The sequence below is a fragment of the Palaemon carinicauda genome, chromosome 31, assembly GCF_036898095.1.
Source record: "Palaemon carinicauda isolate YSFRI2023 chromosome 31, ASM3689809v2, whole genome shotgun sequence".
Lineage (NCBI taxonomy): Eukaryota > Metazoa > Arthropoda > Malacostraca > Decapoda > Palaemonidae > Palaemon > Palaemon carinicauda.
The window spans coordinates 20,393,644-20,406,423 of record NC_090755.1 but is presented as its reverse complement, the minus strand read 5'-3'; the positions used below and the strand labels follow the sequence as shown (position 1 = coordinate 20,406,423).

Genomic DNA, 12,780 nt, shown 5'->3' with positions numbered 1-12,780 from the left:
TTTTAATTTTCATAATCTCATTTTGTTTACTAAAAGCTCCCCATCCCATGCTTATCATTCTTTTTACTTTGGTCTCTGCATGTCCTAGGGAAATAATTACTGTCCGTTTATTAACAATCTCTAGAGGTTCGTCCATTACCCTTAGTTTTATTCGTGTTCATTTTCAGTACTACATTTCTGTTATCTCTATTCAAATCTTCTATCATCTATTGCAATTCCTCCCATGATTCACTAAATTGGACTATATCATTTGCAAATCTTGAGTTGGTAAGGTTATTTTCCATTAATGTTAATCCCTACATTTGCCCAATCTAAAATTTAAAAAACTTCTAGGATTGCTATAAATAATTTAAGAGAGATTTGGCCTCCTCGTCTAACTAATTTTTCAATCAGAATTTTCTCACTATATTTGTGTAGTTTTAGGATTACTGAACTTTCAGAATAGACATCTTCAAGTGTTCTGACATAAGATTCATCTATTTCTTTTCTCTTAAAGCAATACATCGTGGTTTGCCATACTCTTTTTTTTCTATTCTTCAATTAGCTGGTTAATTACATGGATATGGACAGTTGTTGGATACCCGTTTCTAAAGCCTGGCTGCTGCTCTCTTGGTTGATTAAAGACAAGCTGTGTTTCTATTCAACATAATATAGTAGGCCCTATTTGTAAATATCTTATATTTTACTGAGAGTAAACTTATTGGGTGGTAATTTTTCTGGTCTTTTGTGTCTCATGCTCTGTGAATTAGTATAATGATAAAGTTTTTCAAATCTGGCATAGGGTATTTTTGCGGCGAGTTTTAATACTATGAGATGTCCCCCATCTATTATCAAATCAATTGTTATGCCATCTTCTGCTGTTTTGTTTCTTTTCCTGCCTTTTAATGTTTTCTTTACATCTCGTACTGTTACGTTTGGTACCGGCTCAGGTGTTTCATTATTTCTATTGGCAAAGTTTTTTTTCTTATCTCTCTCTCTCTCTCTCTCTCTCTCTCTCTCTCTCTCTCTATATATATATATATACATACATATACATATATATACATATAAATTTATTAATTTTATTACGACTGTGAGTCCGCCGATGTGATTAAGATAAAAATATTAGGTCTTATAAAATCTTTTCAATTATTCTCTCGTACTTGTTATGCATAATTTATGGTCATCTAGGCCTACACACAATACACACACACACACACACACACACACACACACACATATATATATATATATATATATATATATATATATATATATATATATATATATATATATATATATATATATATATATAAAGAAGTCTGAAGTGTATTTCTTAAAATAAAGAGATGAGCGAAAAAATAGGTTACATTATTCCATCATATTGCAATACAAGGTGGTATACTTTATATAAGTATTTATAATGGACGTATATGTATAGTAGGAGCATATGAATGTCTTGATGTTTTACCAATGTTTTTTTGTTTGTTGTTATCGAGTGTTTTGTGACGCCTTATCACAATGGGAAATGTATATATATTTTTTATTTTCATCAAGCAAAGCAAACCATAGACCCACCTTGTAGACCAATGTATTGGAATTAAATGGTATTTTTATCAATTTCCTTTCCCCGGTTAGTTTTACTCCAATATTTACAGGAGTCAAAAGCTCTCCATGTTTTATGCAGTGTAAGGTTACAGACAAAAGCAACAGCCTTTTGGTTAAATCTATTGTTCTCTTCGTTGATTTGCTTTGGCGTACTGTACCTTGAACTACAAAGCAGGTGTAACCATAAAGCTTTCTAAATATGTGCGATATAAACTATACTACATATAAATGGGTGCATATATCAACTGTGAGTTTATCTGTTTATTGTTGTAGGTGTTTGAAAACCTTTAAAAAATAAAAGTTGTTCATACAACCCACACATGTGTTGTTTCTCTCGTCCCTCTGGCGGCCATTGGTGTAAATTTGACTGTGACGTCACAGGCGGAGATTCACTAGTGGCGAAGCAAACTATATGTCGTAAGGAGTTTCGACGTCGCGTCCTTAAATATCGGCGCTGCAAATGGAGTAAATTTGCTGTTGAGTTTAGCTGCTGTATTCAAAAACTTCGTGCGGTTCTCGGGACGCAAAATGCACCTAATGATAGTGACGGATGTTGCTTGTAAGTCCCAGTATTTTGTGATTCAAATTCCCTTCGCTCCCTCCCCTGGCAGCTTGTGTCTAATATGGCGGATGCGCGGAAAATCTGTGAAGGCTGCGCCGTAATGTGTGCGAGTGTGGGGCTTTTGTATGTTGACATGGCGCTCCTTTGTGAAATCGGGTGGGGATTCTGTAATATTGAATGTCTTGTGTGCTTCTTATTTTGTTGGTTTCTTTGTTCGAAGTTGAGTGGCAAGTTAATAATCTGCCATAATATGTCGTGCGGTTGGCAACAACTGTGTGGCGATGATGCTGTCGACTGGGTTGGGCCGGTTCTTGCTTGGGACCGGCTGTCTGCTCCTATATTTTTTTTTCCCTCGTTATTACAACTTGTTACCTTATGGTTTTTGTGTATGAATTGGTTTACAAGCTTCTACTCCGTCTAAATTAGGAATAAACTTCGTTCTGTTCTGATTGCAGGAAATTAAAAAAAATTTTGACAGAAGAAACCAGCCTTAGTACATAGGCCTTTTATATCATGGATGTCTTGTCTGGTCAACGGAAAAATCTACGGAGCGACAAAGAATACCGGTTTCCCATCTTTGTTTATCCCCGTGGATAACTGTTGACATCAGAGGTCATGGATTTTCCTATTAGCCAATCTGGGAAATTTTATATCCATCTACAGTTTCACTTAAATTTATCGAATTGCTAGTTTCCGAAAGGTAAAAGAATTTTATTCTTTATTACATCTTCTGTACAGAATGTTAGTTTTTAACCTTGGTCACCAAGTCTATTTATCTTTTCCACCCAACTGGTAATGAATTAAACATACCTGCACACACGTATATTGCTATGGGTTGCCTTTTTAATCGAAATGAAGGTGTTATCAATTAGACGTTGACCTACCGTAGCTACTATCTGAATTTCAGTATTGTTTAGTACTGTATTAACATAACCACCTGAAAGTAACAGCTGCCAAAGAGGGATAATTTTCAGTTATGACTGATAATTCTGATGATTGAACCTTGTCACATTAGACCTATCACAGTTGAAGTAGCTCAAAGTGATGGCAGGGCGGATAATATGCTGGGAAATTATTCTTTACAGGAATGTCTATGGACCAAATAGTTAAACAATCTTAGAAAGTTTACTCGAGAAGCATTACTAATTCGACCTAAATATAGATCACAAAAATAATACAAAGTAAACATGTATTTATTTATAAACTCCGAAGGTACTCACGAGGGAAGGGCAATTGACAGGTGTATGTGTTGCACATGAAAAGCTAAGGGAACGACCGACCAATGAATGATCTATTGGATCAATAGATCTCGAAATTAGAATATTTTCGAAGTCTACTTTAAGGTTAAAGACTTTAATAATCTTAGCATTAATTGTTTATTACATAACATTATTTAGGATATTGTGGATTTCTAAAGTATAATGATAATTTAAACTTAAAAGATGCGTTCAAGTCGAATGAAAATTTCTTTTTGCCTTTTGTTTATATTGAAATGTGATATCGTTATAAGTGCAAAGTTCAATTATAGTAATTTAACCGCGATTTATAACATCACGGGCAGTGTAATGCTGTAAACAAAAAGTCCGCCATGAACCAGTTCAGTTGCTGGAAATTAAAAACGATAAATATCTTTAAAAAACTACCTATAATTAGCCTATTTTAGTTCATTTTTGCTGTTAAACTGAATGCATGTCACCCCACTGCAGTCTTTCGTTTATGATATTTTAAAAGGATCATATGATTAGTGCTTTTTGTCGTAAATGAATTGAGAATCCTAACTGGTTATAATGTGATACTGTATTACGAAAACCAACAGGGTGCCCAGGCTGCGGAATGTCAAGGAGTGCCATGTACAGTACTCGGAGAGAGGGGCAATCTCAAGTACAAACATGTACAATTTACAAGGAAAAAGTTATTTCGTGGAGCCTGACCATAATTAGCTCTTATGTCAATGATACGTTCTATTTACTTTGAGCAATGAACGATCGGCATGGCAATTAAACTGTAGGTCTATTGATGTATTGCACAAAATTCGAAGCGGAGCAACTGTTCATCTAAGTCCATGAATATAAATATTTTAAAGAATTGTTATGGTCCTAACCCCCGAATGATCTTTATTAAGGAAATCAAATATGAAATTCGTGTTACTTTTAGAAGGAAAGTATCATGTTTCTAAAGTATTTTGAGTTACTGCTAAACGAATCTTTTTATTTTTATTGAAAATATAAGGGTGAATGGGGCAGATCCCATTGTGCTCAAGGTGAAGCAGTTACGGGAAAGAGATAAGAGGCGAATTCCATCTCCGGACGAAGGCACCATGCAACTAGGATTACTGCTGATATAAGCCCGAGGGCTCCAACATGGTAAATAGCCCAGTGAGGAAAGCAAATAGGGAAACTACAAGAAAAATAATTAACAATTAAAATATTTAAAAAAACAGTAACGTTAAAACACATATTTCATGTAAACTATATAAACTTTAAAAGACAAGGGGAAGAGAAATAATATAGAATGGTGTGCCCTAGTGTACCCTCAAGCAAGAGAACTCTACCCCAAGATAGTGAAAGACCATGGCACAAAGGCTATGGCACTATCCAAGATCAGAGAACAATTGTTTGATTTTATTGTGTCCTAGAAGAGCTGCTTACTATAGCTAAAAAGTCTCTTCTACCCGTACCAAGAGGAAAGTGGCCACTGAACAACTACATTGCAGTAGTTAGTCCCTTGAGGGAGGAATGATTGTTTGGTAATCTCTGGTGGTATCAGGTGCATGAGGACAGAGGAGAATGTGTATATAATAAGCCTAACTATTCTATGTATGTGTAGGCAAAAGGAAAATGAGCTGTAACCAGAGAGAAGGATCCAATGTAATACTGTCTGGCCAGTCAAAGGACCCAATAACTCTCTAGCGATAGTATCTCAATGGGTTGCTGATTCTCTGGCCAACCTACTACCTTGAATGATTGTTCCAGCCGGTCCAAAATAATGCATATGCTTATTATGAAATATGTTAGCCCTAGATTCAGTCCAAGCAATGCTTAAGGCAGAACAAAATAAAGCTCTGGCAATAACTAGAGGTACGATTTGTTTTGTCTTTAACCAAAATTAACAAATTAAATTTATGATTTGTGTAGAAATTAATCTCAATTCCCTGAGTATCATAATGTATGCAGTAATTGTATGCCATACCCATAATATTTCAGTTTGGAATGTGATATGGTGACTTTGTGTACTAAAACATTGTAAGGTGTTTTATACAGAATCTGAACACCACACAACAAATTTTAAGTTTAATCCAGAAAGAGGAAAGCTGATAAAACTGGAATGATATACCTTTAAATTGAATTTTCATACTTGTAAATTCTGAAATGTAAAATGGGTTAAATTCACATAAAATCATTTGGTGAACTCCTCAAGATACAAAACCAAAGTTGTAATTAAAATGTTTAATCATATCACAAGCTTTTTAAGATATGAAGCAAGGAACCCATGTCTGCATTATGACCTAAGGTGTCAAACTGAGTTTATTGTATTGGCTATGGTAAGCAGCTCTTCTTGGAATGCACTCCAAAATCAAACCATTATCTTGGGTAGTGCCATAGCCTCTGAACCATGGTCTTACACTGTCTTGGGGTAGAGTTCTCATGCTTGAGGGTACACTCGGGTATGCTATTCTAGTTTCCTCCTTTGTTTTTAAGTTTTTATAGTTTCTTTAAAAGAACTAATTTAATGCTATATTATTTTAATTTTTTATTACTTGTAGTTTATTTTATTTCCTTGTTTCCTCTCCTCGTTTGGCTCTTTTACCCTGTTGGAGCCCTTGGGCTTATAGCATCCTGGTTTTCCAACTAGGGTTGTAGCTTAGCTAGTAATAATAATAATTATGATAATAAAACATCAACACTTAATTAGGTACATGGAATTTTATTATTTGTCTAAAAATAGAAACCTTAAAGAAGACATATGCTGCTTTCCTTATTTTGAGTACATTCATCATCAAGGAAAGAATATTATGGACCTGTTACTATCTCATATCAAGGACAAAATTTCTTTGGCCACCCTGTGCAAGACAGCTACTTTCCTCTTGGTAAGGTTAGAAGGGACTCTTTAGCTATGGTAAGCAGCTCTTCTAAGAAAAGGACACTCCAAAATCAAACCATTGTTCTCTAGTCTTGGGTAGTGCCATAGCCTCTGTACCATGGTCTTCCCCTGTCTTCTGTTGGAGTTCTCTTGCTTGAGGGAACACTCGGGCACATTATTCTATCTTGTTTCTCTTCTTTTTTTTTTCATAGTTTATATAGGAAATATTTATTTAAATGTCACTGTTCCTAAAATATATTATTTTTCATTGTTTCCTTTCCTCACTGGGCTATTTTTCCTGTTGGTGCCCCTGGGCTTATAGCATTCTGCTTTTCCAACTAGGATTGTAGCTTAGCAATTAATAATAATATATTGCCACTTAGTCCAGGCAATTCCAAATAATTTTTGTGTATAAAGTTTTCATGTAATGCTTGTTACTACATTACATAATGTGTAGGTACATAGCTCGTCCATATCTGAGGAAGACAACATTGCAGGTACTGATACTGGTTATTGTATGGTAGCCTACTTTTGGCTCTATCAAATTTCCTACAGTGTTTAGTTAAAAATAATAAAGTTTGGCTATAATCCTGTAATTTATTTTCAACTTAGTCTCCTGTTATCTCTTGCCCAATGTGGTTTTAGTTATAGGGGTAATTTGGAAATGGAACATAAATTCCAAAACCACAGTTGAAGACCAAATCAATATTCCCCATAAGAATTGGTCCCCCATCCAAAGATGCTCTTATTATAGATTCGGCGTCAATGACCTTAGATGTCAGGATGCCAGAAAACTTTAAATCAGTCAATTATTCTTGTTATAGGAGAAAATTTACACAAGTTTTTAATACTGAAATACGTACAGTGCATTAAAGCATACTAAAACAAAGGAAAAGTTGTAATCAGAGTAAATGGGTAAATATGGAATACATGGGTAACTGTCCTTTTTGGGTTCTTTCTTTTCTTTTTCTTTGCCTTTTTTTTCTGGCACTGATTCGCTAGAGGAAACTGATCATGAAAGGATTGTGTTTCTGCCTCCATTAGGAGATATGTCATAAATGACTAAATGCATTGTCATTATAAAGATTGGTTTAGATACATTAAATCTTTCCTCATACACCTAACAACACAGCTAACCAAAGAATTCTGTACTAAAGGTGTTAACTACTGTGCTGTAATTGTTCAGTAGCCACTCTCCACTTGGTAATGGTAGAAGCGCTCTAGTTATGTTAGGTAGCTCCTCTAGAAGGCTACTCCAAAATCAAACCACTGTTATCTAGTCTTGGATAGTGCCATAGCTTCTGTATAATGGTTTTACACTGTCTTGTCATACAGTTCTCTTGCTTGAGGGTACACTCAGCCATGCGATTCTGTTTCTATATTTTCTTTCTCGCTGGGCTGTTTTCCATGTTGGAGCCCTGGGCTTATAGCATCTCACTTTTCTAACTACTGTAGGGTAGTAGTTAGGCAAGTGATGATGATAATAATGGTTTGAGTAATATGATGTGCAATATACTGAGTAATACATTACCTCCAAATAGCTACTGTCATTCAGTTCAGATGAGTTGTGGAAGTTCTATCTAGGATTGTGCCTCAATCATTTTTATTTTCTTTAGCTTAATGTGATTTTCGTTACCGTTAAGTTGCTTTTTGTATTAGCATAGTTGTTCTTCACAGCTTCAACTTGGTTCCGTTTAACTTATATGTGGTGGATGATTTGCACAGATCTACAGTCGGCATGTTTCCAAATTGGCTGATTTTCAATACCACACTGAAATGTGTGAAAGGCAGTTATGAATTTTGTGAATACCAGTATGAAACTGGGTTTAATTAATTTTGAATGTATATATTTTATTCAGGCAATATATTTATTGTGGCCCAGGTTATGAGACCTTTGTTAATATAGTAATTCAAAGGTCTGGTTAAAAGAATGAATACTGAATTATAATTAGTTGCAGAGAATTTCTTAAATGTGGCTTGAGATAGATAGGGACTGTACCTAATCATGTTCTCTCCATAGAATCATGAACAGTTCATATAATTTGCTGTTCTTGTGTGAATTGGAATTGATTCGTGTGTGATGTAAACTAAACAAGTTGAATAAGTTCTTGACTAATTAAGTAAAACCCAGTCAACAGGGAAGTTGAGAGCTAATACAGTAGAACACTTAAATCTTTTACAGTTTGAAACATAGAAAAATCAATAGTAATTAATATCCTTCCCTTTAAGTTTAAAGTGCAAAACATTTAAAGTGGTGGCATAACCTATTGAAATAGAGAGAAGAATGTAATTAAAAAAATGTCAGTCAAATTTGCCATTTATATTAATTTCATAGTTGACTTGCATAGGATACTGTATAAGTAATACAAGTGTCCCAATGTACGAGAAATTTGAGATATGAGGAAATTTTTCCCTGAGATACGAGGATACGAGACTGTTCCCTATGCAGCTGCTAGGTGGCCAAGTGTGCGAGAGGCTGCTCACGAGGACAGGATCGCTCGCTCTTTCCTGTCGGATCTCCGTCACGTAAAGCTACAGTATCTCCGAACATCGGCCGTAGTGTTTTCATTTTTTACGTGTTTTTTTTTTTTTATGGCGTTAATCAGTACAGAATTAAGTGAATAAGCAATGGGTCCAAAGCAAGCAAGTGCAAACAAGGGTAAAGAAAAGAAAAATCGTATGATGACAGTCGAGATAATGAAGCGTATGATGACAATCAAAATAATCGAAAAACATGAGAGTGGTGTACGAGTGACTGAGCTGGCTCACCAGTATGAGAGGAGTACATCAACAATATGTACCATCCTCAAGCAGAAGGATGCTATAAAGAGCACCAATCCTTCCAAAGGACTAACCATCCTTTCCAAACTGCACAGTGATATTCATGAGATGGAGAGGCTTCTTTTAATGTGGATAAATGAAAAACAGTTGGCGGCAGATAGCGTGACCGAGACGATCATCTGTGAAAAGGCCTGCGGAATCTACGAAGGCTTGAAAGGAAAGAAAGCAGCTGAGAGATGGGAGACTTTGACGCCAGCGGAAACCTTCAAAGCCAGTCGTGGCTGGTTGTATAATTTAAAAAAACGGACTGGGATACACTCGGTTGTGAGGCATGGGGAAGCAGCAATGTCTGACTCGAAAGCCACGGCGGATTATGTGAAAACTTTGCCTCAGTTATCGCAGGAAAAGGATACATCCCCCAACAAGTGTTCAACTGTGATGAAACTGACCTTTTCTGGAAGATGCCCAGGAGAACATTCAGAAAACTATGTGCTTTCAAGAGCCAAAGGATCTTGAAAGAAAAACTGCAAGTTATGTGGCGCTCTAATGCTAAGGCTTGTGCTATGCGACATTTCTTCACAGAATGGGTTAATCTGTGCTTTAGTCTGGCAGTCAAAAAACATTTGGACGAGAAAAGCCTGCCAATGAAATGTCTCCTGGTCCTCGACAATGCCCCTGGTCTCGAAGAGGACATTCTTGATGAGTACAGGTCCATCAAGGTCCTTTATCTCCCGCCCAACACCACGCCACTCCTCCAGCCCATGGACCAACAAGTAATTTCCAACTTTAAAAAAACTCTACTCGAAGCATTTGTTCAAGAAACTTTTCGATGTCCCAGACAACACCAATCTCACCCTTCGTGAATTTTGGAAGGAACATTTCAATATCGTCCATTGCTTAAAAATTATTGACGATGCATGGCAGGGTGTCACACGAAGAACGCTTAATTCAGCATGGAAGAAATTGTGGCCAGCATCCGTCGCTGAGAGGGATTTTGAAGGGTTTAATACGCCAGACCCTGATGAACCCGACCCTATTGTGGTGGATGAAATGGTTTCTCTTGGAAAGTCCATGGTGCTGGAGGTAGATGAGGCAGACGTGAACGACCTTGTCGAGGAGCCTCAGGAAGAGCTCACGACACAAGAATTGATCGAGCTCTGGGAGATGCTACATTCGAAGGTGCTGCAGGAGCTCAGTAGTGAGGAGGAGGTGGAAGAGGAAATCAGAGATGTGTTAGCAAAGTGGCATGAGTTTTCTGATTTTATGGAAAAGAGGCACCCGGACAAGTTGGTGTGTGGTCGTGCATTAGCCTTTTGTGACGACACTTCACTTGTGTACGTCATTTTTGTAACATTTTGAAGGGGAAACAAAAGCAAACATCCCTAGATAGGTTCCTTTTAAAAAGGCCAGCAAAAAGTGAAGGTGAAAGCAAGTCAAAAAGTGAGGCAAAAAGAGCCAAGCCAGAAGAAGAAAAGTAAAAAAGTGAAAATGAAAACAAAATTAGAATTAAGTTTAGTGTAACGTAAGATTAACATTTATTTTTAAGTGTTAGGTTATGTTACGTAGTGTTACAAAAGTGTAGCGTACCGAACGTCTGTCTCGAAGGTAAGAACTCCATAATAATGTTGCATTTTATTGCAGATCATAACCAGTACATAGATAATTGTTATTTTGTGAGCGTATGTTGTGAATTTGAACAATTAAAAAACATGTTTTACCACTGTAATACTGTATACTGTTTTTAGGTGTTTTTTCAGAGGGAGGGAACAGATTAATTTTTTTTTTAGTTATTTTATATGGGAAAAATTGATCCGAGATACGAGCGAATTGACATACGAGCTCGGTCCCGGAACGCATTAAGCTCGTATCTCAAGGTATTACTGGTATCGAATCAGTACAGTATTGTATACCCCTTGGGAGTTAACTAAAAATTAAAATTTCTCTTTTATTTTAACTAGGCCGTTGCCTTGTCTGCCAGCCAACCACAGTAAAACACAACAGAAAATTGGCAAAGTTACAAATCATAGTCATCATATTTTATCCTGCCTATATTGAACCTATAGGAGGGAGTTGTCGTTTGCCTCTCTCCGGTCATAATCTGAGGGCCCAGTGGACACCCATATAGGATGTGTTCCATTGTTTTTAGTGTTACCCTATATGGACATTCAGTGTTGGTGGCTAATACCCATTTGTGACAGTTATCTCCAGTTTAGCTCACTTTTACTCTTGCTCCGTTTAGGGTTACCCAGGTGAGGGTTATTTTGCTGGGTAAGCCTTTATTTTCACTGGGCAGCTCCGTATTGGATGACCATCGGTCACTTCTGTAGTCTGAGTAGCTGCCCAGATTGGTTCAAGTCAGTCCACTGTTTCATAGCTTTTGTGTGAATTCAGTCTTGCTTTGCTTCCGGGTGATTATAGGGTGGATGCCTCGGGTAATTAATATGTTTGTTCATTTTAGATTTTGCCAGTGTTTCTTGTTGAATATGTATTGGTGATTTGCTTCCTCTCAAACCTATCCTGAATGTATTTTGTCAGGGTTAATACACGACTGCAACAGGATTGACCTGGTCTAATGCCAGCTTTGGTTGTCGACAGTAGGTTGGATGCGGGCTAAGATCATTCTCTTATAATTTGTACAGGATACATAGTAAAGGTATTGGTCGATAGCTTTATGGGGATGATGGATGTTTCCCAGGTTTCAGGAAGGCCACTACTCTCGCTCTTCTCCAAATCATTGGCATTTGGTAGGTTGTTGCACAGGAATTGAATAGCAACAAGAGGAATGCTTTTGTTTTGTCTCCAAAATGGAAGATCATATCTGTTGTTACGACATCCTAGCTGCCTTCCCAGATTTGAGATGTTTCATGGCAGCATTTAGTTCTTCTAAGTAAATAGTTGGAAGTTGTAGTCACAGTCTTGCATGATACGGTCCGTGACCTGGCTCATTTATTTTAGGTAACCCCACTCTTTGTTGTGAGGCTTGTCGTTTAGCAGCAGTTTCTGTGGTACCTGGTTGTGGGTTACGGCAACTAATCTAGGTTGGGGCATCTTTTCCAAGTTCAATTGATCAATGGTTGCCCTGGCTTTTGCTGTTAGAGGTCGATGTCTATGAAAGTTATGACATTGTGCTATCGTTCATTTCTTTCATTGCTGATTGAGGCCAGATAGGCCTCTCCAAGTTTCATGGTACTTCCAGTAAAGGGATCTTAGTTATATGCCTCAATGGATGTACTTCATGTACTGCTCTTTTGGTCGTTCATTAAGACGTGTGATGTAGCTCTTCTTGCACAGAGTATGTGTCTGTTGTTATTGGGCAGTGTTGCTGTGTTGGTATAGGTTCACTGATCGATTTTGCAACATCTTAGTAATGTCTTGATGAGGCAAATGTTAAGTCTGGGATATAACCCAGTCTCCATTGTGTTCTGTGAAAAGGTGCTTTATCGTTTGCATCGTGCGGGAGTGTTAGGTCTTGGGTTGCGGCCCAGTTCTCGAGGGCCTCACCGTCACTTGCTTGTATGGCTGCAGCATCAGGTGGTGCTGTGGCTATTAAAGTTACCAATAACAAGGCATTCTTTTGTTTCCTAATAGGTTAAATTGTGGCCATGTGGAGTTTGTTGGTGGTTTATGCACATTCGTGATGGAAATGTATTCAGTGTCCACCTGGAGGATTTCCAGCCCGCTAACTGAGATGTCTTTGCTATTCAGGACGATGATTTATCCCGGACAAAGATTTTACTTCCATGAACAGGACTTGGTCAGATATTACTAGA

General features: G+C 37.2%; 1 protein-coding gene across 6 annotated transcripts in view; it reads left to right on the top strand.

Annotated features, from left to right (window-relative positions):
* The first annotated feature begins 1,965 nt into the window (after positions 1-1,965).
* The window catches only part of LOC137624333 (helicase domino-like), a 211,839-nt gene continuing 201,024 nt past the window's right edge, over positions 1,966-12,780 (top strand). For 5 of the 6 annotated variants that reach the window (XM_068355013.1, XM_068355011.1, XM_068355015.1 and 2 more), the window contains exon 1: positions 1,966-2,146. In XM_068355013.1, the coding sequence (XP_068211114.1) occupies positions 2,138-2,146 (9 nt within the window). In that variant the 5' untranslated portion in view covers positions 1,966-2,137. Of the gene's footprint in view, positions 2,147-2,286; positions 2,306-12,780 lie in introns of those variants that run through there. The other variant, XM_068355010.1, reaches the window with a different exon arrangement.